The sequence below is a fragment of the Annulohypoxylon maeteangense genome (genome assembly GCF_022496945.1).
Source record: "Annulohypoxylon maeteangense strain CBS 123835 unplaced genomic scaffold GGS22scaffold_15, whole genome shotgun sequence".
In the NCBI taxonomy this organism is placed as follows: Eukaryota; Fungi; Ascomycota; class Sordariomycetes; order Xylariales; family Hypoxylaceae; genus Annulohypoxylon; species Annulohypoxylon maeteangense.
This window is the reverse complement of record NW_025953262.1, coordinates 486,384-511,226: the sequence shown is the minus strand read 5'-3', so window position 1 is coordinate 511,226 and position 24,843 is coordinate 486,384. Positions and strand designations below refer to the sequence as shown.

General features: G+C 48.1%; 8 protein-coding genes across 8 annotated transcripts; 4 read left to right on the top strand and 4 right to left on the bottom strand.

Annotated features, from left to right (window-relative positions):
- The first annotated feature begins 254 nt into the window (after positions 1 to 254).
- On the top strand, positions 255 to 3,170 carry GGS22DRAFT_169674 (PLP-dependent transferase). The gene is made up of 3 exons (XM_047962350.1): positions 255 to 886; positions 1,051 to 1,656; positions 1,712 to 3,170. The coding sequence occupies exons 1-3, from the start codon at positions 783 to 785 to the stop codon at positions 2,703 to 2,705; spliced, it is 1,704 nt and encodes a 567-aa protein (XP_047816364.1). The 5' UTR covers positions 255 to 782; the 3' UTR covers positions 2,706 to 3,170.
- Positions 3,171 to 3,703: 533 nt separating this feature from the next.
- On the bottom strand, positions 3,704 to 5,475 carry GGS22DRAFT_45935 (mitochondrial branched-chain alpha-ketoacid dehydrogenase kinase-domain-containing protein). Its single transcript, XM_047967134.1, has 4 exons — positions 5,136 to 5,475; positions 4,910 to 5,058; positions 3,858 to 4,849; positions 3,704 to 3,805 (listed from the first exon to the last, which is right to left on the bottom strand). The coding sequence occupies exons 1-4, from the start codon at positions 5,248 to 5,250 to the stop codon at positions 3,742 to 3,744; spliced, it is 1,320 nt and encodes a 439-aa protein (XP_047816363.1). The 5' UTR covers positions 5,251 to 5,475; the 3' UTR covers positions 3,704 to 3,741.
- Positions 5,476 to 6,659: 1,184 nt separating this feature from the next.
- Positions 6,660 to 7,837, top strand: GGS22DRAFT_191118 (uncharacterized protein; the record flags this gene model as incomplete). The annotated part of the gene is made up of 3 exons (XM_047965076.1): positions 6,660 to 7,421; positions 7,446 to 7,525; positions 7,585 to 7,837. 3 exons carry the CDS (start codon positions 6,660 to 6,662, stop codon positions 7,835 to 7,837), a joined length of 1,095 nt encoding a protein of 364 aa, XP_047816362.1.
- Positions 7,838 to 9,602: 1,765 nt separating this feature from the next.
- GGS22DRAFT_45889 (uncharacterized protein) lies at positions 9,603 to 12,431 on the top strand. The gene is made up of 7 exons (XM_047967133.1): positions 9,603 to 10,294; positions 10,360 to 10,386; positions 10,440 to 10,646; positions 10,704 to 10,924; positions 10,973 to 11,386; positions 11,441 to 11,566; positions 11,622 to 12,431. Exons 1-7 carry the CDS (start codon positions 9,787 to 9,789, stop codon positions 12,051 to 12,053), a joined length of 1,935 nt encoding a protein of 644 aa, XP_047816361.1. The 5' UTR covers positions 9,603 to 9,786; the 3' UTR covers positions 12,054 to 12,431.
- A 184-nt stretch (positions 12,432 to 12,615) lies between these two features.
- On the bottom strand, positions 12,616 to 14,868 carry GGS22DRAFT_195783 (uncharacterized protein; the record flags this gene model as incomplete). The annotated part of the gene is made up of 4 exons (XM_047965719.1): positions 12,616 to 13,913; positions 14,035 to 14,140; positions 14,204 to 14,517; positions 14,574 to 14,868. The coding sequence occupies 4 exons, from the start codon at positions 14,866 to 14,868 to the stop codon at positions 12,616 to 12,618; spliced, it is 2,013 nt and encodes a 670-aa protein (XP_047816360.1).
- Positions 14,869 to 15,685: 817 nt separating this feature from the next.
- GGS22DRAFT_191115 (uncharacterized protein) lies at positions 15,686 to 16,901 on the bottom strand (the record flags this gene model as incomplete). The annotated part of the gene is made up of 5 exons (XM_047965075.1): positions 15,686 to 15,790; positions 15,850 to 16,140; positions 16,195 to 16,500; positions 16,561 to 16,813; positions 16,870 to 16,901. The coding sequence occupies 5 exons, from the start codon at positions 16,899 to 16,901 to the stop codon at positions 15,686 to 15,688; spliced, it is 987 nt and encodes a 328-aa protein (XP_047816359.1).
- Positions 16,902 to 18,723: 1,822 nt separating this feature from the next.
- On the top strand, positions 18,724 to 20,169 carry GGS22DRAFT_45857 (uncharacterized protein). Its single transcript, XM_047967132.1, has 2 exons — positions 18,724 to 18,950; positions 19,018 to 20,169. Exons 1-2 carry the CDS (start codon positions 18,805 to 18,807, stop codon positions 20,141 to 20,143), a joined length of 1,272 nt encoding a protein of 423 aa, XP_047816358.1. The 5' UTR covers positions 18,724 to 18,804; the 3' UTR covers positions 20,144 to 20,169.
- A 247-nt stretch (positions 20,170 to 20,416) lies between these two features.
- Positions 20,417 to 21,693, bottom strand: GGS22DRAFT_195781 (aquaporin-like protein). The gene is made up of 2 exons (XM_047965718.1): positions 20,915 to 21,693; positions 20,417 to 20,825 (listed from the first exon to the last, which is right to left on the bottom strand). The coding sequence occupies exons 1-2, from the start codon at positions 21,541 to 21,543 to the stop codon at positions 20,447 to 20,449; spliced, it is 1,008 nt and encodes a 335-aa protein (XP_047816357.1). The 5' UTR covers positions 21,544 to 21,693; the 3' UTR covers positions 20,417 to 20,446.
- Positions 21,694 to 24,843: the final 3,150 nt, after the last annotated feature.

The window sequence follows — 24,843 nt, the reverse complement described above, 5'->3', positions numbered from 1 at the left end:
TGCGTTATCAGATTGTTATCAAACTATAATAAAGAGGGGTTATGTATTTATTTGATCTGTTTATATAAGTTGATGATGGCAATTGGTTCACCATTGAAAAGAGTTATATGGAAACCAACTACTGCAGAGGAAATCGATTTTAGTTATATAGATGCATGTATCGCATATACATCCCAGTTGCCTCGGCATTTCAAGGCATAATCTTTTCAATATTGAATACCTTCGTTCCTGTTATCTCGTCAACCCTTTTGAGACTTCACTCAACTCAACCTTGAAGTAAATCAACCAGTAAGGTTCGAGGGATTTGTCACCAAAAGGTAAACTCAAGATCTGATAAGCAAGAAGTAACGAAGTGGTTCGCATTCGCGATTCACTTGGCCGCGCTTTCCGGATCGGGGAAGCTGGGCCTAGGCTGGACATGGACGGGCAGAGTCCCGCTTCACTTGTAGCCGAGAATCCTTGCTCACGCATGTGACGGATTTGATGGTTAGCCAAACACAGGCCTGATAGCCTGATAGCCCAGTGACATTTCCATACTTTAGCGGGTCTTGTTCTTTCTGTGCAGCTCTCGTGTTCCCAGATGTTCCCAGATTCCCAGATCTGACGGAAACCCCATGAACACTTTCCTCGGCCTGTCTCGGATTGGATAAAAGCAAAGAGGTGGCCTTGTAACGTTCTAATAGTTTTGTTCTTCTTTGGTGTCTCTTTTAATGCCTTTTAATATCTAGATTTGGAGGAATTGCACTGCAATTGAGGCATTGCAACAGATTAGCATCAACAACATGCCGGGCTCCTCTCGAATACCTGCCAGTCTACGCGAGACCTTCAACAGTGTTAAGAAGCGATCTCGGCCGATTGACCCTCACCAGATATTCAATCTAGACTTGTAAGTGATCTGGTATTTATCTGCTACGAGGCTACGAGACATTTTCTATAGTTGTGGAACTTCCATTACTTTCATTCTATTCCCTAAAGTCCGCGATGACACAATTTAGTGCTACCATCAAGTCTCTAGAAAGCGTCGCTAATTGTTTATGTCATCGTATTTAGACTTCGAAATGTCGTCTTTTTCTTCTTTGTACTACGCATTGTCCGCCGGACGTTCTGGAAACTAAAGGGTCGTGGCATCATCGGCACAATTGTAGAGATATATCGCGATACGCAACGTGTACTATATGGATACTTCCTGCGGGCACCGGGAGTTCGCACCCAGGTGCGCAAGCAAGTCAATGACTCGTTATCAAAGGTTCAGGCGAAGATAATACAAGCCGACGGGACGAGATACTTGTCTCTGCCGAAAGAAGGATGGACGGAAGATGCCCTAAAAACCGAGCTCGAAACGCTAGCGAACATGGACCATACTAGATGGGAAGACGGTTACGTATCTGGTGCCGTATACCATGGAGAGGAAGAATTAATTAAGCTCCAGACTGAGGCTTATGGCAAGTTCACCGTTTCAAACCCGATTCATCCGGACGTCTTCCCTGGCGTGCGAAAGATGGAAGCCGAGGTTGTCGCAATGGTTCTCTCCTTGTTCCACGCCCCAGCCAACGCCGCCGGAGTTTGCACCAGCGGTGGTACTGAGAGTATCCTCATGGCTTGCTACAGCGCAAGGCAGAAGGCATACGTAGAGCGTGGTGTGACAGAACCTGAGATGTAAGTTATTCTCCATGTGAGCTACATTTCTAAATTGCTAATTCGGTAATAATAGGATCCTTCCGGAGACAGCGCACACGGCCTTCCGTAAGGCCGGTGACTACTTCAAGATCAAGATCCACCTGGTTCCTTGCCCCGCTCCCAACTACCAGGTTGATGTCCACCGAGTCTCCCGTCTCATCAACTCGAACACCGTCCTCCTAGTTGGCTCCGCCCCTAACTTCCCCCATGGTATCATCGACGATATCTCGGCCCTCTCCAAATTAGCCCTGAAACGTCGCCTGCCACTGCACGTCGACTGCTGCTTGGGTTCGTTCCTAGTGCCTTTCCTCGACAAGGCCGGTTTCGAAACGGAGCTCTTCGACTTCCGCCTCAAGGGCGTCACCTCTATCTCGTGTGATACACACAAGTATGGGTTCGCCCCCAAGGGTAACTCCACCGTTCTATACCGCACACAGGAGTTGCGCACATACCAGTACTTCGTCTCCCCCGACTGGTCCGGTGGCGTCTACGCTTCGCCGGGCATTGCCGGGTCCCGTCCCGGTGCTCTGATCGCCGGCTGCTGGACCAGCATGATGCGCGTCGGCGAAGCGGGGTACATCGAGGCCTGTGGCACCATCGTCGGATGCGCCAAGAAGATCGCCGAGCACGTCACCTCTCATCCGTGTCTCAGCGCAGAGCTCGACATCATCGGCCGTCCCCTCGTCTCCGTCGTCGCCTTCACAGCCCGCAACCTCGACATCTACGACATCGCAGACGGGATGAACGCTAAGGGCTGGCATCTCAATGCTCTGCAGAACCCCCCCGCCATCCACATCGCCGTCACGCTCCCCATAACCAAGGTCTGGGAACGTCTTGTCGAGGATCTGGAGGTCGTCGTCGAGGCAGAGAGGGAAAAGGAACGGGTTCGTGCTGTTGAGGGTAAGGGTGTCAAGGGGAAGGCGTCGGGCGATACTGCGACCTTGTACGGTGTTGCTGGAAGCTTGCCCAACAAGGCCGTTGTGGTCGACTTGGCGAGAGGCTTCCTGGATTTGATGTATAAGGCATAGACAAACCAATAAACGCGAGTCTGGCCTAAGTGCGGTGGGTATGGTAGGTGGGGCTAAGTTCAGGTTTAAGGCGGATGGTTGGAGGGGGCTGGGAATTGTGTTATATGGATAGGGCGGTGTCGGGAGGCTTGCTCGTCACCGTGGCTTTCCACCGCCGCCTGTTGAGAAATATAGCCGTGTACATTAAGAAGGAATGGAGGGCATACTGGTCATTGACTAGGTTACTGGTTTGTACACATATATATAAGAGGGCCGGCGATGCGAGGTGAGGCAAGGGCCAAAAAACCTCGCAAGTATGCAAGGCAAGTATCACAAGGTCCTCGAAAAAAAAAGGGGGGCTTCTCGCACGAAAGAAAAAAAATAACACTTAAGACAGAGCAGAGCATTTAATAGCGTGTGGTACAGTAGTACAAAGTCTTCAATCAATCAATCAATGGTCAATGCTATTGCACACCTAGTTATATACATTCGGAGAAATGATGTGACTCAATGCTTTTTTATACACCGTTTCGGCCTTCGATGCGAGAGGGCTGAGTTCGTTCCGGTTTCTTTCCCCGTTCTGGCCCTTTCCCTTGTTTGTTCCCGATCCTACGCCGTTTGGAAATGAGATGGTCTGGAATACTGGGGGAAAATATTAGACGGAAAGGAGAGCGTTGACAAAAAATGAGACTCGGAAAATTAAACCCCGCCGCGCGCCCCGGATCCCGTTTGTTGTTTTGTTTGTTTTTTGGCCATTACACATATGCTTCGATCTGCCGTGATGCATTCCGTCCCTTTGATTTACCGACACGACAAGCCAAGCGATTAGCTCGGAGACTCCTGGATTTGAGGCCGAGAGTTCGAGTCTATGTGGGAATATTTAGAGCTCGGTTCCCGAATCGGCGAAGCGTCCGCTCTCCTGACCCATCATGGACTCAGTATCGCCGACCTGCTTACGCTCGGACACCTCGAAGTTCTTGAGCCGTTTCTGCATCATTCTTCTACTCGGCAACGTCAATCCTTGGGATGATCCCCACTCCCTCATGACTGCTGATTGCTATTGAAGGGGCTCCGAGGAGCTCGATAAACGGTTTAGGTGTAGGTAAACGTCTGTTCCGTAACTAGATTCTAGGTTAATATCTTGCAAGTTCGAGGAGTCTAAAAGCGACTTACCCTTCCATGCTGATTAATTTCAAATCACCACCAAAGTACCGAGCATAAAGTCTCGAAATTGGTAAACCGTAACCGAAGCCTGCCATTGGTGCCTTGAAATCGCTCTTATCGAAGTCAGGATCCAAATTCGGCGTCCGGTCTACAGTGGTGTACATGTATGTCCATACCAGCGGAATGGCGCTTCGAGGAATTCCACCACCTTCGTCGGTAATCTTGATTGTGATATCTTCCCTTCCTTCGGCAACAATGACCTTTGTCACGGGAAACTCCTGCTTGTCCTGCCCGTGGGTCTCGACGACAGCTCTTAATGAATTCTTCAAAGTCTCGAAGAGCATATGCGATAAGTGACCTGGCACGTACATGAAGTTAAGGTCGGGGTTACAGACGAGCTGAATCTTTGGCGCCTCAAAAAGTCCATAATGATCCTCGCATACAAACCGAGCATTCTCGATAGCTTCTTGCGCTAGATCCCGCACGTTTGTTCTCGTGCAGATTATGCCGACATAAGTAGGATCTCGATGGTGGCTTTGATCGGTTAAGGCGATGTGTTGTCCAATGAGCATACGAATGCCTATTCGGGACATATAGAAACGGTCTAAGAAGGATTGGATATTATTATCGATTTGCATCCGTTGCCGTCTTCGTTTATATTCCAATATGCCCTGAGCCATTGTTGTAACGACGCCATCGTGCCTCCTCTTGATCTTATGTAATGTTTGCGCGAATTTCGAGTTATATGCCTGCAGCTCTGGTGGCCAATCGCCAGTGTCATCCACCATAGCGAAGTATCTTCTTGCAGCTTGGTATTTCTTGCCGTTGGTACCTAAGCCGATTTGTGTAGGTGGCGCTGAGGCATATTGGCCTTCGCGGATGCTTGGGTTGGGAGTAGTTTCGGAAAGTAGAGATGCTCTACCATTGCTGAATTTGCCTGGGTTTAGGAGTCGGTCTTTTACATCTCTTGATAGCTCAGGTCGTCCTAAGTTGATAATCTCCTATTTTCACATGTCAGATGACTCATACTATCAATATTGCGAATAAACCAAGGAACGTACCTCAAACGACTGCGCGTACCAATCCTGTACTTTCCTAACCGATGGCATCTCACTAAGTCCATCTGGAAGGTGGGTGAGCTCTTGGACTCGATGCGCAAGTCGAATTGGAAGCTCTTCGGCGAGGAATTGGGAGGCGCGAAATAGTGTTCCTGAACGATGGGGGTGAGTTACTAATTGTGGCTAGAATTTAAGAATAAAATCACAAAGTGCGATCAAGCTAACATACCTATAGATGGCCGCTCGCCAAATTGTACCATTTGCCTTAAACTCACTCCCGTAGCAGGAAAGTTAGAGTAGTGACGGATAGTATCCATCAACCGCTCGGACGCCTTCCACGACATGTTGGGCGGGTTGTTCTGACTCGACGGAGCTTGATGGCGATTTAGGTAGGCCTGAAGATGTTTGTGATCTCAGGTAAAAGAAAGAATTTCAGGCCATGAGACGCGAATTGGATTGTGCGGAAATATGGTGAAGTTTGAACAATAGCAATAGCACGAGACCGCACGAGACCCAAGGTCGAAGGGGATCGCCCCGCGGGAATTAGGATGACGCTTGATAACAGGGACCTAACCGTAGCTAAAGTGCCGAGGCTCTAAAAGGACAAGCGCTTGATATGTACTTGGGTACCTGCAATCAGCAATGAAGCACCAGAGAAACCTCGAGTGAGACAAAAACAAGAGACTAAGGACGAGGAAGGCAACATCAATAATATCAGCAACGACGATGACAGTAGGAGGTCATTCTTAGGTTTAGTAGTAGTCACGGAAAGATTGATATCGAAAAAGTTGAAATCATAAGACAGTTTTGTTAAGAAATGGGGTGTTGAAGATTTGGAGAATAGACCCCCCGGTCACTAACTGAGTTTTGAAAGCCGTCATTGGTTCCTGGTTTGTGGGGGCGCGGAGACATGGGAAAGTTGCACAGCTTCGCCAGCTGTTTCCCAGTAAAACTTTACCGAAACGATGCGAGTACAGCCGAGGAGCGCGTTGATTCTCGACGGCTTGAACGGCCTGGACGGCTTTAGAACGACTTAGGATGACTTAGAAACGACCTTGACGGGCTGCCAAACTGAAGATATTCTTAATCCCCCATTCCCCCACATTCTGTACCAGCTAACCCGCAACCCGGCATTTCTAGTGTAAAGAATTGGAAGGCAACCTAGAAAGCATCACGTATGAGGATGCAGTCTTAAGCGCTTTCTTATGTACTATGCGTCCGGATAGGTACCTAGTTACCTAGTAAGGCGGATACCCCGCGAATCTGCAATCTGGACCTCTCCAAGATTCAAGGTTGGTTTCGAGCTATTTTCGATCGTTTCGAGATTCGAATGCATCATATATTTATGGTATGTACAATACGGTAGGTAGATAAAAGATAGGTAGGTAATACCGGTCAGTATATCGCGCAAATAGGGTAAACCTTATCTAAGTCTAAATATCTAGTCAAGTTGTACAGCTAGAAGACTCCGTGTTCTTGTGTAAATGGATGTGTAATTGATACCTTATGATACCTCATACATGGCTACCTGGCATGCATACTTGTACAGCTCTTGCCTTCTAATACCCCACAACAACCTGGGCAACTGCTTGTGCACGGATATAATCCGCACTCCAATAAAATCGCATACCAATCGGGCATCCCTTCCTTTCTCTCAAACCATCCTCGTCGACACCATCCAGATTCGGTCAAAGGTCAACTCGGATTTAATTCAGGTGGATATTGGAGCTGTCACGTTAATTTCAAACGCCTTATGACAAACACGGACTCAGATTCGGATGCAGAGCCGGAAAGCCCCCCGAAAAGGCCGGCGCCGCATACACCACCAGAGAATGCCAAGGCGGAATATAGCCCCCTGTCACCATTACACTATGCTCCGTCAACACCACCCCAATCATCACCACCAGCCTCACCATCGTTTAGCCTTCACTCCTTAGGAATGTCTCCATTTTCCCCCATGCGCCGTCAGTTTTCCTCTCCCCTCGCTAGATCATCCTCGCCCCTACACTCATCACCGGAGGCCGAACATTCCGACGAAGAAGAACTTGTACGAGATAGCAAAGACGTTCTCGTCCAGCGACTAAATGATCTTGCTACCCAACTAAGCCGGCAAGACCATGTAAAGGGGGACGATGTCTACGGTCTTCATGCCAAGGTGGATGAGATGGAAAAGGTCTTATCTACGAAAGACCATCCATCCGGATTGACGCCACGTCGGACACCACGGAGATCTAGACCTACCAGTTTGATACTTCAGAATAGCAGAAATGAGCTCGACCCCTTTTTAGGGCTGCCGAAACTGGGGCGAATGGTTTCTAGCATCCCAAACATACCGCTGCCCATCCAAAAGTCTTCGTCCACCCAAACGATCGGGCGCCAGATGTCAACAGCAACATCAGATCGGATCGTTCGAGAAGCACAGACTTTGTGTAAAGAGCTAGAAGATGTCATCTCGAACCTGCGAGCTCGACAAGAAGAGTCGGATGCAAGATCACTCCTAACCACTTACACTAACGTACTTATGCTAACTCCCGTGTAGCACATTCACGAGCTGCTCATTACACGCGCAGAACGAGCCGCGCAGAGGATCATTTATCTTGAAAAGCGTATCAAGGAACTGTAAGTCGAGCTCAGACCTTCTATCAAGATGCTGCATTGTGCTGACGGTTTTGGGAAAGCGAAAGGGAGCGGAATGAAGGTGAGATGGAAATGCTCAACCTACAGATTCAGCTAAAGGCCATCGAGGTTCAATGTCTAAGTTACGTGCCTGAAAACGCCGATCAAGAATTGCGAGAAAGCATTTCCGCGTGGAGGACGGAGTGGTCTGCCTTGAAGCGGAAACGAGCAAAGAGAAAAGCAAACGCGGGGGAGGATATCGGAACGCAAGGAACTCCGACCAGACAGCCTAGAAACTCATCGTCTATGGGCTGAACACTGTACCTGTACATCTATTGTCTATAGTAAGTATGTGGTGGCTTGTTCGACATGTATTACTAGAGAGGGAAGTGACGGTGTCGATCACGGCGGGTTTGCTTAACCGGCATGACTGAATGCCGTGGGAACACCGCATGAGAGCCTACCAGACAAGGCTCACCGACAAGTTTCAGATAATCTCATGAACTTATGAGTTTTTTTATACATATTGAGATAGGACTTGGTTGCTAGTACGCGGATGTCGGCATGAGTCGTACAGATGGGCTGACAGCCACATAATACGTACCTACACAACGAGCTCTGATGCTCGGTGATCGGTGTGATAACGCCTTGGCGTATCTTGGAATCTCTGAGAATTTTATCTGGCGTCTATCTAATCATCTACCTCTTCATAGGTCCGAATACTACGTGTAACACATGACCAGTCACATCTCCGACTTGATGGTTCAGCGTGGCTGCAATGCGCCCAGAAACGAACATGGAAACCATCGATGCAATCATTTGCTGATAACCCCCCAGCCCCTCTCTGCTCCTCCTTACCTCGAACCGGGCTCTTGATTTTCTTTAATGGCAAATTGACTTGAATGTTGGATGCTTACTATATACGTAAAGCTACCTACCTGGTAGGTATGATGCACTCTTCGTTTAGCGAGGGCAACATATTAATGAAATTGTTAAAAATGAATGGTCGGATTACATCATAGGGCAACATCTGAAAGTCTTGGCCATTTATACCCCAATTTTTAAACGACATTTGCCCTCCTATGGAACTTCCCTCCGCCTTTCCTTCGGGTCGGGAAAATGAGTACATAAGAGTACGTATTGGTTACAATTACTCACATGAGCATTGAATTATGTAGGGCCAAATCTCATTAAATGGAAGCAGCTGGCAGCCGCAAGGCTCCGTGTAACATTTGTGGTAGCAGTTACTCTCGACCGGGTACAGGACAGCCAGCCCTATACTAAAATAACCTTTCTTAGCTAATTCTAAGTTCAAGAGTCACTTAAATGTATACAAACCCGCTTGAAAGCATGAATGATACATGCCTAGACAGATTTGAGTATGCACGAAGCTTCATTCAGTATAGTCGTACCAACCCATATAGTTGCGCCGTATCGAAGTATGGCGTATCTGGAGGGTAGCTCAATCTAGAATCACTTGGCTCCCGTTTAGCTGCCGTCCCGTCCGGGGTAGCTTCGAAGGATGCTAATCCATCCCCGTTAATATGCCGTAGGTAGTCAAATTCCGCGACGGCTCTCAGCCCACGCTAACTGTCAAAATCAGCCATCATTCGTCGTAGTTGCATCGAATCATAATCTCGGTCCACGTCACCTTATTCTCATATTGCCTTTGAGGGTTAGCTCAGTAATATTGATGAATTGTGACGGATGACAACCTGGGGGGCAGCACTAGGTAGGGGGTGAACCTGGGGTCCCTTGGCAAAAAGACATAGAGATGACTTCGAGTCAGGAATACTATACTCTAGCGAGCTTACAGTCCGAGACCCCCCTGGATATTTGAATGAAAATGCTTCGCGGGATGACGTCGTCACATCCCGTGGGGATCCTTCAGACATGCTTCGACCAACGAGGCTCGGGATATAGCTCTTGTGCTACATCAGATCCCGTCAGTCATGTACGCTTCACGCGATGATCGACGGGCATTCTTTTAAACACAGCCTGTTGAGCCTTGGACTGCCTGGTTGCCGATAAGGGGGGGTCATTTCGCATGGCTCTAAGGGCATTGTCTGCCTTATCCAATCGATCAATATAATAGGCCCTGCCCCTATCGATGATCGATTTTTCGTTGATTTCTATTTCTCCGCTGTTTCTACTCGGGTTATCTAATATCGACCACTGAGTAGATCTTCTCGCATCTAAAACTTAAGTAAGCTGAGAATTATTATCGCCGATAGTAAATCTTCACGGCCTAGTGATACCCGACCATGGCTTCCACAGGAGACCCACCAAAGGATGGCGTCTCAGGAGAGAAGAAGGGGTCGGACAACTCTGACGTGTCCCGCGCCGAAGTCGAAAATCGATTCAGCAAAGATAATATACTAGATGAAGGAGATAGACAACGCCTAGAAGCTTCGGCCAAGTTAGCAAATCCATTCGCCGGTCTCAATGCAGAACAGCTAGCCCGGCGCGGCGAGGAGTTTTGCGCGAAGCACGGCTTCACTAGCGAAGAAGACATTCGTGCTTTCCGACTCGGCGCAATGATCTCGGGTAATATGAATAAGTATGATACTGTCGACGGACTCACTGATAGCGAGAAATTGGTGCTCGATAGAGAACTTACCCATAAGTGGTCGAATCCGGGTATGCTCTATGCTGTCGTCGTCATCTGTTCCCTCTGTGCTGCCGTTCAGGGTATGGACGAGACCGTCGTCAATGGCGCGCAGGTTTTTTATAAGATACAGTTTGGTATCAACGATGAGGATTCTATGTCAAGTAAGCAATTGATACCGACGTCACTGCTTATCCCCTTACATTGTACTAACCATGACATACGATAGACTCGTGGCTCCTAGGACTAGTAAATGGTAAATATATGCTCATCACAGAATTTTTAGAAAAATATCTAATAACGATATAGCTGCGCCATACATTTGCTGCGCTTTCGTGGGTTGTTGGCTCACCGAACCGATGAACAAAGCCTTCGGTCGCCGCGGTACCATCTTCATTTCCTGTCTGGTGTCGGCTTTGGCATGCTTTTGGCAAGCCTTCACAAACACTTGGTGGCATATGTTCATTGCTCGTTTCGCCCTCGGCCTTGGCATTGGCCCAAAGTCTGCTACTACACGTAAGCTACCATCTTGCTTTGGGTTGCATCAAATCTGGTAACATTTACCCCTTATAGCCATCTTCGCTGCTGAATGTTCCCCACCAAAACTCAGGGGAGCCCTCGTGATGCAATGGCAGATGTGGACTGCCTTTGGTATCATGCTTGGATATGTAATGGACCTGGCCTTCTTTGCCGTCCCGGATCGTGGTATCCCAGGCCTGAACTGGCGCTTGATGATGGGGTCTGCGTTAATCCCTGCTGTTTTCGTTTGTGCTCTGGTCTATTTCACTCCTGAGGTTGGTCCGTCTCCTATTATATTCCATTAAGTTGCTAACCAATGGTAGTCACCTCGATGGTATCTTACGAAGAACAGGCATGTAGACGCCTACAAGACCATCTGCCGACTTCGGTATGAGAAAGTCCAAGCCGCGCGCGATCTGTTTTACATGGACACTCTCCTCCAGATTGAGAAAGAGACTATGAACATAGGTCAAAGTAAAATCAAGGAGTTCCTTACCATTCGCCGAAATCGCAACGCTATGTTGGCTTCTGAAATAGTCATGTTCTTTCAGCAATTCACGGGAGTCAACGCTGTGGCATACTATTCTTCGTCGATCTTTATTCAGGGTGGATTTACCACTCAATCAGCCCTCGTAGCGTCACTCGGCTTCGGTATCATCAACTTCTTATTCGCCATTCCTGCTTTTTACACCATCGATACCTTTGGTCGGAGGAATCTGCTCCTGACAACTTTCCCGGTAAGTAGTTGCCTTGTATTTAAAAGTGCGAAAGTAACTAATACATTAGCATAGCTGATGTCACTTTTCCTGTTTTTCACGGGCTTCAGTTTCTGGATTCCAGATAATACTACTGCTCATATTGCATGTATTACGTTGGGTTTATATTTATACGGGGTGGTGTATTCTCCCGGCGAAGGGGTAAGATTTCTATTCATCTCTAGAAGCAATTTTTATCACTAATCATTTCCCTCAGCCTGTTCCGTTCACCTATAGCGCTGAAGCATATCCATTGTATATTCGTCCAATTGGTATGTCGCTAGCGACGGCAACGACCTGGTTCTTCAACTCGGTCATCTCCCTTACTTGGCCTGCCTTAACCCTAGCCTGGACTCCCCAAGGTGCATTTTCTTGGTACGCAGCGTGGAACATAGCCGGCTTCTTCATGGTACTTTTCTTCGTTCCCGAGACCAAAGAGAAGACACTGGAAGAGCTCGACGCCGTTTTTAACGTCCCGCTTCGCCGGTTCATGCGGTACGGCTTAGCCCAGTTTTTCTACTTTTGGAACCACTACATCTTCTTCCGCGATGTCCCGGCACCCAAGACTCCGACCATGGCCACCGAGGTCGAATATACCGAGCATCAGTTTTCCAAGGAGAAAACCCATGACGCAACAGCCCGCGTCTAGGCGTCCTATGCCCGTATAGCACAAAAATTTCGCTTCAATAATTTTCATTTAGTGACCTAACTTTCGCAATGGTGCTACGCCACAACAATCATGTTAGATGATATTTAGATATTTAACCGGCTTCTCTGGCATTAGACAGGAATCGGAAATATTGTATGGATGATGGAAGTGTACAATTGTTGTTTGCAATGATGTCTCTCATTTACATATTTACGGATACCCCTTTTACGATTTAAAAACATTATAGCAAAGGAAATAGTAATGGCCGGGCAGTGAAGATCTGCTTTGGATACGAATTGACTCTATTCGCAACAACGACAAAACTTGAGAAATACGATTATTCAGTCTCCCTTTTCCCTCCCAGATATTAAAATAGGTACTAGGTAAGTCGTACTAATACACTCAACGAACGACTTTTAAACACCGGCTTCTATCCTCGTGTACCCCCTCTCCTTTTATCCCTCTATCCCCCAACATTTTTTAACCTTTTTTCATATTTAAACCAACTCTCCCAACCCAACCCAAAACCGAGGAAAGTTTAGTAGATGGAAAAAGCTATAGATTAATACCCCGAATGATGTCGATGGTGATGTCCCCCACTCCCCTTACCACTACTCCCCAACCTACGATTCTGCAACACCAACGGCTGAGCCTTCAAAACCTCCTCCCACGTCGGCCCCCTGTCCTCATCAACCATCACCACCGCGCTCCGCCGCCGCCGATGACTATGATGTTTCTTCTCCGGCGCGGGCGAAGGAGGCGCTGTATATGCCGTCCGTCGACCCCCACCACCATACTGCTGACTATCTGACCCAGACACAGGCACTAACGCCATAGCAGTCGAACTAGGCGTCCCCGCACTCACCACGCTCCCCCGCCGCGAACACGATTCCCCACCCCCACCACCCCCTAAACTCGCAGCGTGCTCCGCCGCCGTCGACGTCGACGCCCTCCGTTCCGCGGGCGCGGGCAGGTATCCCGCGGGTTTAAAACCCCCGCTCCCGCTCCCGCTCACATCCGGTGCTGAAGCGCGATACGTTCGTAGCGGCGGGCTTTGCGCGCGTCGGTACGTCGGCGTGGTGGACCCCGTGGGCGTGGGCGTGTACGCCGTTGTGCGGTATGTCCGCGTCGTCGTCGTCGGTGCCGCTTTGACTACTCGCGGCTCGTCGTTGACGGTGTACCGCTCGTGGTAGCTGTTCCGGCGTAGACATCTGTTCATAGATTCGAAGGCCTCCGCTGCGGAGGTGGGGGTGGAGGCGGAGGCGGTTTCATCGCCGATGGTTTGGAGGGCGCTGGTGGGGGTGTATCGCGCGCGGAGTTTACTGGGTTCTGGACGTGCGTATGCTGGTTCTTTGCCGGAAAGAGGCTTTTCAGGGGGCGGGTAGTGCCATACCGCCGAGCCTGAACCCGAGCCCGAGCCCCGCCTTTCGGAGATTGGCGGTGGTGGTGGCGGTGGCGGCATGAGTGCGAGTGGGGCGGGCGTTCTGGGGCTGTCCGGTCCTAGGAGCCTGAGATCGTACATGAGGTCGTCTAGCGCGGCTTCTAGGATCTTTCTTGACTTGGGGTCGTGGCGAACGGGGAGTTGGCTGCGGAGGAGTTGCCGCGGTAGTCTTTCGAATTGGCCGTCTGCGCTGGCTACGAGTTGCACGTCTGCGACGACCTTGCTGAGACGGCGGAACTCCTCGTCGGGGTATGCGAGGATGCATGTTGTTAGGTATTGAGCGAAGCCGAGCGGCGTCAGGGCGGGGACGCGTGGTCGCGAATATGAATCGAGCTGAACGAGATGGTATTGGCAGTCGAGGTCGGTGAAGAAGTCCCCGATGCGTTCATTTACGTCCCTGGTTCTGGAATTGAATATATCTGATACGTATAGGATAAAATTAGCGAGGCTCCCAAGTTACTTCCGCATACCTATATTTAAAAGGGTTCAGGGGGGAATGAAAGGGGAAACAGATATAGGATCAACCAAATCGATGCATACCGATAAAGAAGTACACCTCCTGATCGATCCGATATCTCGAATAGAACGTGCTCAGCTTCTCTGGCGTAATGACGAGACTACTGCTGCCGGGTGCCAGGTCGTCGATCTACGGTTACGTCGTTTATCAGCTTCAACGCCCTATCCATAATCCGGCTTCGGGGATACATACAATATGCTTAGCCAGTCCTTTAAGAAATTGGCTGCATCGAAGAGTTGCGTAACCCCTCTCATCGAACAGAACGCCCCATTCAGCCATCGGCGTGATGATTGCACCCGACCGCCGAGGCATGGGAGGACGTTTTGCAAAGGCGCGAGGGGGGCCGCGGTCGCTGAAACGCACCGTCGGCTTCGATACATCCGTTGGGCTTATTGGTGATGGAGGGGACGAGACCCTAGATGGACCGTCGATCGAAGAAGAGGTAGCAGAACCCGATGCGCTCGAAAGCGGATGCCCCTGAGACTCGACGACATGGCTGTTTTTGCCTGCTTCGATTGGTTGTTAGCAACGCCTGCATCGAAGTGGTAATACATAACCTTACATTCATCCGCATCTCCATTCTGAAGCCCATCTCCGGTCCCTGAGGGGACATCATTCGTGCTGAGTCTTGGCTGAGAGGCAGATCCGGGCGTCTTGATCCTCAGATCCCGATGGCGCTCCGGCTTGGCTAAGCAGCCACTTGTTCTAAGAGGGGGTCGACGATAGTCATTCTCTTCCGGGCCAGACTGAGGCTCATTGTCCTCGGAACGTCTAGGATCCACCTCACGAGCCTCCCAGCCGCCGAAACGGTCTTTCGGCTGGTCGACCTTGTCATACGAGGAACGTTCCTCGGCCATCGTCAACTAGGAACTACCCTACTCTACAGCTAAAAGTCTGAGCCCAAACCCAATTAATTCGGAACCGACTAGACGAAATATAAGCCGAAAGGAGAGTGGAGGGCCAGAGATACCCTACACATCAGTTGGTCATCCACGACGTCTTCGCACAATACCTTATGTCCCCATAATACGGGTGCCTACAGAAAAGGATTCTCGTCCTTGGCAGAGGCCGGGCGACAGAGCAACCTCTCGCATTGGAGTTCATCCCCGCCCTTTAGGTATCGAGACTCGGAACAGAGCTATACACAGCATTCGGCCCGTGTTACGTTATCGGGAAGAAAATATTACGTCTCTCTTCTAGAGCCCTTCCTTTGCTTATGTGCCGGTCCCGTCGAAATATAAATCGCGGAATAAAGTGAGAGACGTCGAAAACTTCGGGAAGCTACCTACCTACGTCGCTTATGGTAGTTAAGGAGGGTTATTCACCATAATGCCGTTACTAGACAAACAAAATCACCGATCACACTGTTGTATGTAGCGGGGAATTGATCACACGAGACTGTCACAAATAAAAGGGAAAACATCCGCATTATTCATCCACCTATCGTAATACGCAGCTAGAGAACAGAAAGCATCGATTCGTTATGTTGTCGTAAGCGATAAACGAATCTGAACGAATCATAGACTGCAAGGCCGAAAGATAGCAAGATGATAGGAGAACTTCACCCCATTAGTGCCGTGCGATGTGATACCCTAGCACCTCCTCCTACGACCGTTAACGTAGTACATCAGAAGAGAGATAGAAACGAAATTTCTAGGCCGAAATACAGCGACCTTAAAAATCAATTTCATCATCTGACTCCCAATCTGGGTCATGGGTGTCCATTCCCTCTTTCGGAGGCTCGTAGACGGCATTGGCATAGAACACTTTGCGAGTGTCCTGCGTTAACTGTTAGCTATATTTAAACGAGTTGAGGATATTGTCCGAGTGCTTCTTACTGGTTTGGCCCACTTCCCGTTCGACACTTTGTCCGGGCGGTCAGCTACATTCGAGGCCTTAAATGGCATGCGTGGAGCAGCAGTTGTCAAGTTCTCAGCCGAATGACCAATAGGCGAAAAGGGGTCTTGATTATACAGATGCGATTTTTCCTCTTCTACGGAAGGAGTGATACCTTGTAGGCCGGGCAGGGAAGAAGTAATGCCGGAATCCGGTTCGCGCTTGATCACTAATTCGCCTCTTAGGTGGCCGTAGCCGGTGAAGTTTTTAATAGAGGTACCCTTACGAGGGTCCTAACGCAAGATTGTTAGAAAGACTTCCCTGTGGAGTATTAGGGGTGGTTATACCTGGTCTCCAAACGCAGTACCGTGAGTCTTGGAGGTATGAATACCTCTGATGATCGACATAGAGCTTCCATGATCACCATCAATGTCTTGCTGCTTCTCTGAAGTAACTCCGCTTGACTGAACCGCAGTGGTACCGGTCATAGTGACATTAGTCTCAGCGTGAGAAGCTCGGTCATCGGTGAATCCGTCTTGAGCTGGTAAGAAACCATCGCACATCGCTTGACTATGCATCTCATTTTCATGAATGGCAGGAGGGGCCTCCTTAGCACCGACATTGGTTGCCCAGAAGGTACAAGTGATACATCGCTATATCGATCGTTAGTAAGGGACGGAATCCTAGAGCGGCATTTAAAGACTTATACTTACAGGGTTGTCGATATTGCGCTGGTTCTTACTGAATTGCTCCCTAGGTTTCCAAGCGCCACAAGGACCATTGCAGTGGATCTCACGATGTTCCGTCTGACTCTGGGTTTGCCCTGTGTGCTCCTTGCAAATCAAGCCGATAGTGTTAGGGGTGACGCCATCTCTGAGCTTCTTTTTCTGCTGATGCCACTTGGCGATCTGTCTCTGAGAGTAATGGTCTGGTGTGAGCCACTGGCCGTCGATGGCACACTTGAACCTGTCTAGGATGTTAGTGTTATATACTCTAATGCAATTAGTCGATTCGAAACTTACGCGGTCGGGGTTGGTGTCTGGTTAGAGTACATCTTGTCTAGTTGAGTCGTAAACGTTCTTCAGATTGGGATTGATTTATGAAGAAGTCAGACCTGATAATTGTTTAGCTAAGAACAAAAATCAGGCTGGAAGTTGAGAAAAGGCATTGAACTCATAAGAGTAAAAATGGACCAAGATGTCCTGTGTTGTATTTGAAGGAAGAGTTGAAGGAAACGTTTGAAAAGTATGGATGGAGGTAGGAGTAATGAAAATCATGGATGTGTACTAGGTAGGTACATAAGTATCCTTCGAAGTTAGGATGAAAGTGACACTTTTCGATCTACTGAAGAAGAAACTAAGGAAGGAATGAAGGAAAGAGGATTGGGTACGTACTACGTCACTATTACTAAGTTACAACGATGTTGGAAAAGCGTAAATATACCTAGGTATATATATCGTAGAATGTAATTGTAAATTTATATTGGCTTGGCCGCCTGTTATGAATGGAGTTGTTAAAATTCTCACCTTAGTGTGGTCGTCATGACCACGATAGAGTGAAAAGTAAGACCAAGTTGATTTGGTCTTCACTTGTGCAGTTATTCATACTCGAGGTTGAAATTTTCAATCTAATGTAATTGTTATGAAATTAATCCCATTTATTGATACACCCAGGAGGTCAAAGTTAAGAAGGAGTTGGTGAGAATAGGAACAGCTTTAGAACGAAAGTTCGAAGCGGCTCTGACATGAAGAGTACCTAGAATTCCTAGCCGACTGACCGATTTTGATCATTAATAAGATAGATGTTACTTTTTCCTACCTTTAGGTTATTGCTTCTAGACGATTTGGAAGGAGCTCGATACCGAGCTCTTGAGGTAGTACTAGGTACCTAGGTAGTCGATACCCTTGATAACTTGCAATATCCATGATATTCAATGTTCAACTGTATCTGAATTCGTATTTTTAACAACCATGTGACTAATTTAGAATAGGATGAAGTTACTTGAATTTTGAGCAATAATTGCTTGATTTGACTGAAAAAGGGGTACCTTTTGCCATTACATAATCAAGGGGATGTTTACGTAAGATCGTATCCCACTTTCCGCAGCCTGAAGAATAATTTAATTTCCACTGAATGAAATATTTGCGCATTTTAAATTTTCCACGCGTCTACCCCGACTTGCTATTCATCAAAAGAAATAACCCCGTTCCAAGCAGATGAATTGGATTGAGTATCCCAGCTCGGTCATCTAGAATTAACATGATCGCACTCACTCTGTCTGCCTCGGTATGGATGTTATTCTATATTATTAATCCCACCATCGAGGACAGAATCGACCCTTGATGCCTTGTGCCGACCGGGTTTTCTGGAGTAGTTGGTCATTTCTGCTCAGAATAAATTGACAAACGCACACGACCTTGAATTACCTATTATGAGTTAATCCACGGATATTCTACCTATTCTAGCACCCGATAACGTATTTGGAGAAGCCTACGCAAACAATAGTACACTATCGAACATGGGATCGGTAGTAGTTAAGAGTTTTGATGATCTGGGACTCGTTGGCTGTTAAGCTAATTCTCCAGCATCGAATCTGATTGATTGACAAGCGTTGAGGCTCGGTTCTGCATGTCGCCACTACTACCGCTAGCATCGCGCCTAATCCTCAGCTGAGCGCAGCTTTATCCAAGTAGATCTGGATCGTCTGATTCAAGAAATCTATGCGTAGTTTTGCTGCAGTTCCCCTGGACTAGCTCCCTTAGTTGATGTTTACATCTAGGCCTAGACCTGGCCAACGAGGGCCGCATACAGCTGCAAGACAGATGAATATCTCATATAAGTGATGTGGTAAATATGCGAAAAGAACTGATGATGTTGATCTCAAGTTGAGCTTTCACCTTGCCTTTAATTATTTATTCAGTTCTGTTTTTTCCCCAGCCTTTCTTTTAGTTGCCAAGATGGCAGACTCTCAGCTAAACAGTTATAATCCATCATGTGTCGTCAACCAGTGTTTGCAACAAGTTGTTGGTTCTATTGACGGAAACCCACTCGCTCAGTATTCAGCTTGTACAACTACGTTTGGAGCACCTGTCGTTTCAACTGTGTAGGTTTACGCTCTTCTGTTGCTCACGATAGAGATGGGAGAAGCCGAAATGCTAATAGTTTCAAAGGACTCCATCCGTGGAAGTTGTCTTCTCTACTCTTGTCGATACAGTTTCATACACAGATATCGTGGTCTCTATAAGCACGACGTTTTCGATCTATGAGGCGATCACCACTCTATATACAGATGTCCCTGACACGATAACGGAGACAACAAGAACAACTACTACCACTACTGGTACTGTCACTGCTGCAGCAGTCACTCCAGCAAAGCACAAGAAGCGCGGTGGTTGTAAACCAAGGACGACATTGTCATCTTCGCCTTACCTTCAACCTTCATCCACCTACTCTTTTGCTCCGGAGAGCTCATCTTCAGTCCCCAGTAACATTTCGGCCACTTATTCGATATATCCATCTATATCCACCAGCTCGTCTACAGTGCCAACAACTTCGTCCTCATCAGTTCCAGCTATTCCTATTGCATCTTACTGCTCTGATTTAGCAGAATACTCATCCGCCTGCGCTTGTATCGACGCTGTTAGCGCGACTTCGATCGTAACTGCGCCAACGCCGATCTCCACTTCCACGATCCTTAGTACTGTGAGCGTTAGTGTTCCGTCAGTATCTGTTTCAGTCGTCACCATTACGGTGACTAGCGATTCCACCACAGTCGAAACATCAACCTTGACAGCCACCCAGACGACTACCGATGTGCTTACCGAGACCGTCACCTCAACCTACACACCGACACAATCACCACATCTTAAGATCACTAGTAGCACCACTACAGCGAGGATAGGGCGATATCTTACTCTAGAAGAGATCAACGGCTACAAATATTTGAGGTACGACTATGCGAACACAGGCGTATCTATTGCTGGAAACTTTTCTGTCTCCGACGCTGGGGTATGGTCTCTGCGTGACCAGCCGCAATTGACAGCGTACATCTTCACGACATCAAGCACCATCAGTACCGTAAATTTCATATCATCTACGACGGCGGCTAGTCTTGGCGACACGGCTCTTACCTGCTCCGTGGGCAACGCCGGTGCCTTTACTTGCATATCATCGACCAGCGTTGTTTTTGACACCTTCGTAACGTGCGGTGCTTATGTTTACATTCTTCCTGCAGCGAGGTATAGCACGTACGTAAGTTCTGGCTGCATTAAAATTGGATTGTCGCTTTCTACATAATCAGGAAACGACGTCAAATTTCGCCATCCGGGATTCTGCCACTCTAGAGTCCCTAGGGAAAATTATATACCATAAAAGAAGCGTTGTTCGAGCAGGGGAGATTACTCAACAAATTACGTTGTATATAATTATAATTATAATTCACTTCTTGATCTAGGTATCTAATCACATAGATAGTAGCCCGCAAGGGTCTTGAGCTTCAGCAGCATCAGGGAACCAAATAACTTATACATAATTTTCAATACTCATAATGGTCAAGGAATTAAGAATTTCGCCAATTTCATTCGTGAAGCAATGTTACAACTAATGCGAGTGAGTTAAACTACGACCAGTCTCTACCTTGGGTTCTACAGTAGGTAGATTCGAACCACCCGAGCCGCCCATGTACGATACACTAAACCTGTCCGCAGCCGCCGTTCTCTCATCCCACAGATGCGCGCTTCTCTCCGGCTTTTCGGAAGAGATCCTCGGCTCGACGGGTATATCGGTAGGCTGGTCTTGTTGCGGGTTTACTGTTTCGTACTCGAGGGCCTTGATGAAGACGTAGAACCCAGATGCGACCAGCGAGCCGAGAATAGGACCTACCCAGTAGATCCAATGGTAGGTGTAGAAGGTACCCGTGACGACGCTGGGGCCGAAAGAACGCGCTGGGTTTACACTTCCGCCGGTGTAGTAGACACCCCTGAGCGAAGAAATATTAGCAGCTTCCCCTATTTACGAGTTGTACTTAACTAGAACATCGTTAGTGATCAAGATGAAGATGAGGCGTACATCAACTCCGCAATAAACAACGACAGCCCAATCCCAACCGGCGCAATGAACGTCCCGCGATGCTTCTCAGCCGCGAGCATGAAAATCGTAAAAACCAGCTGCGCGGTAAGAAACATCTCGATAAACAAGCCCTGCACGACCGTCGTCCCGCCACCTAACCCCGTCCCCACAGCCAACGGGCCAGGCGTCAACCCCATAACCACCGCCGCAGCCGCAATGCCCCCCACGATCTGGCTAAACATGACCAGCGGGCCACGCACATAATCCAGGGCACCAACGGCCATCATCCCGACCGTAACAGCGGGGTTAAACAAGCCGCCGCTGATGCGGAAGAAAACCCAGGCATTGACGACGAGGCTCATCCCGAAACAGAGGGATATGTACAGCAGACGCGCGGGGTCGGCGGCGGTGGAGGCGGGCAGGTTTGTGTTCACGGCGTTGGTGCCGCCAAAGGCGAAGAGCAGGAACATGAAGGTCCCGGCGAACTCGCTCATGGCTGCGATCGCGTGGTTTTTGGCCTTCAGCGGCAGCTTGTCGAGCAGCCGGAGGTCCCGCGGCTTGAGAGGGTCTGGGTCCCGGAATTTTTGCCAGGGACGTCGGATGTGTGTTTTTATTTCGGAGTGCTCCATTGTGTGGAAAGGAGTTTATATGAACCTTGGAAGATATGAGGATATGAGTAGAAGTCTGTGGTTGTTAGGTTGCTTGGTCTTCGGTACGAAGCCAGTCTTGACGATATCAGTTGGACGGCGAAGATGTGGAAATAGTGGAAATTTTCCTGGAGGTTACTGTTGGAATCATAGCTATTTTACCTGTTGGCATCGCTGAATCGACGTCAGTAGTGCGGCAATCATGACATGAGATTTGGATATCTCTACTACGGACCCGAGTCGTTGGTATGCCACACTCATCTACCCTTAGTTTAAGCTACTAGATATATATCTTACCTATGGTGGTTCTTGAATCGACAACCTTCCAGTCTAAGAGAAAGACCAAGGGACCGTGTAATTGGTCTATCATAAGGTCTAAGTTGGTATGCTTGATCATCTTTTCTTGGGGAGATTCGGGTTGATTTGTTATGAAATATCCCCACCGGTCTAGATATTGAGACGTCGTTTGTTGAAATTAGAATACTCAATAGCTATTACGGCGATATTCATAGTAGAAATTAAGTAATTTGAGATATCGTCAGGCATGGAGTTAGCGCGAAGAGCGGTTTAAAAATAGCCGTATCGCTAGGGTAGATCATGAATCGCTTATAGATTCATGACATCAATGTCGACGAAATCCCCAAAGCTTATCTACCCATTCTAGAGCAATTAGGAAACTACTTCGAACGAGTCTATGCCAGGGCGGGCTTGCGTTCGTCAATGAAATATCCGTGATAGTCATTGTCAATATTCTTGTGCCCTCGTATATGAGCTATCACCAACATGCGAATATTGCTAACATGAACAGGAGCCCAACTCACTCAAAGACCGACGTCGGACATAGTAAATCGAATTATCTCGTTGACGGGAGCGGGCCGTGTCCCACAATCGACCTTAGGGCATTCAACTCAAGCCACAATCATACTGTCTCGCAACTCGTGGATGGACGGTGAGATTATTAGGTACTTATGTCCGAATAAAGCCCAAAGGCTGTAAACCCTAATGGTCCATTAGTACTAGGGGTAGGGTTAAGTAATATCCTTTTCGTAGGAGAAAAGAAAAAGGGGAAGAAAAAAAAGAATATTTTCATAAACCGGACCGAGTCTCCTCAAGCTGAAGGTTGACTGGCTGAATATTAGTCACGCCAATGAACAGAAAAAGCATAGTCTTAAATGTGAGGATCGCTATTGTAAGATAAGAACACCCCACGAGGTAAAGGATCGACGGTCAAGGATGGTAAAACACTGGTTCCGTGATCCAACTTGAAGCCCCCTGGGTGTAATAATAGACTTTTACCTTCTAGAATACGCCGCCGAAGCCCGCCTATCTGTAATCCCGTCTCTGGGATCCGGGGCCATCATGCATCGAAGAGACGCTCGGGATATATAGTAATAAGCATAGATGATATTAAACATGCATTTGATATTGACATCTCATTCTCCACAATCTTGCTAATGCACTCCGGTCGATGTCGAGCTTGTGCGACAAAAGCTAAGGGGTCTCTGCCGTGATGGTGTTTAGCCTAGCTGCCTAGCTTGAGTGAGTGTCTCGAATGGAGTTCGATTCTCGGGATGTGTAGGGCTTAATTAATATGTATCCGCCATTAGGCATCAGGATGGCTTGTCGTTCGTTGACCTCGCCATCTCCGTGCCTCATTTGACGACATCCTATGTACCTAGGCAACACGTGCAAACGGTAGCATACATAGTACAACGGATCCATTGTTCAATGAAAATCAAAGAGACATGTGCGCATTGCATATCCCGCCTTTGATCGGAAATACGATCTACTATGGTTAGGTTAGTGGTGAATTTAGTATGGCAGTAATAGGTCCAAATGGTGTCGGTAAGTTGTACATGGTATGGTATAGTTAATAGTGTATTTTGATGGTTGCATGATGATATCTGATCGTCGAAACTGCGTCTAAACAGTTGATACCGTCCAGCCGTCTAACACGCGTGGGGGAAGGAGAGAAGCAAGTCTACGCGTTCCTGATTCTGTGCTGAGTGCTCATTAATGGCTAAAGCGGCAATTTCACCCAGACATTCTGTACCCAAGTACCGCACATGCGCATACAATTATTTGCATAATAGATGGGGTCTCTTAGTACCCAGTACCCTGATCTCCATGCACTTAACTCTCAGGGGCTCTTCCTAAAAGGGTATAGTACATATCCACGCGGCAGCGTCCATTTATGCAAGTTCAAGGTATTGTTCGATGTACTTCGAATTTGCTAAGGAGCGCCCTCCATGCGCCGGTATCTCTCTCCTTAGCTGTCTGGTTGATCGACGGAGGTTTGAGTACTTCCAAGTATGTACAAATAAACATCCAACTGCCACTAGATGCACGCGGAGAGAGAAGTCGTTTATCTGATCTTCATTTGTACCGCGTAACTTTTCAGATAAACTCCACCCTTTAGATGGCGTTTTGGGCGTTTCTAACGAGCGGTGCCTGCCTCACCCGCGCCGTCCGCGGTCAATCCCTTGCACCGGGCTTTCCCCGTAGCGGATTAGGTTGATTGGGCATTTTCGTCCAATGTGCGCCACGTCGCTTGGTGGCAGGAACGATTCCATTTGGCAGTTCTAAACGGGCAGTAGTCCCTGCGCATCATGCATCGCTCTTGACCATAATCGGGATTGAATCACACTCACGGCCTCCCTTTTTGGTCGCATTTACCGCATACATAATAGTGCCTTGTCGATAGGAGGTATGTGCCCAGACGCCAGATGCACGCAGGCACGATAGGACCTGGAGATACATGTTACATACATACATACATGTATCCTGTATGCCCAGTCTGGTCGTATGCTGATGTATGTTTTGCTTTCGATGCTGCTTTCCACACTCGGGCATGAGGTTGAGGGTTCAACCTCGAAGGACGGTGTGACCAATTCATCCCCGGACCTCGAAATCAATGATCGAGAACGCTTAATTCGGCCAGCCTCTTTTTTTTCTTGACCGTCTCCATAAGGTTAGTCTTTTGCCTTGACCGGTAGTGGATCCGTCCATTCTTTGGTCCGTGCAACGCAAGGTACGATCTTGATCACCTAAAATGTCTTGACGGGAGTTCATCGGTTCATCGACTCAAATCTCGCTCGGATCAAGCGAAAGGAATTCATAGCTGACCCCCCCTTCCGTTAGAAAGCGGGCAAGACATCTCACAACTTGTTTTTAGGGCGTAGAGGCGTAGAAAAGGAACATTGTCTTGTTCTGAAAAAAAGCCACACTTCTTAGTACGGCTGGTACTATATGTACCAATGTATAATACATGGCGCTGTGTAT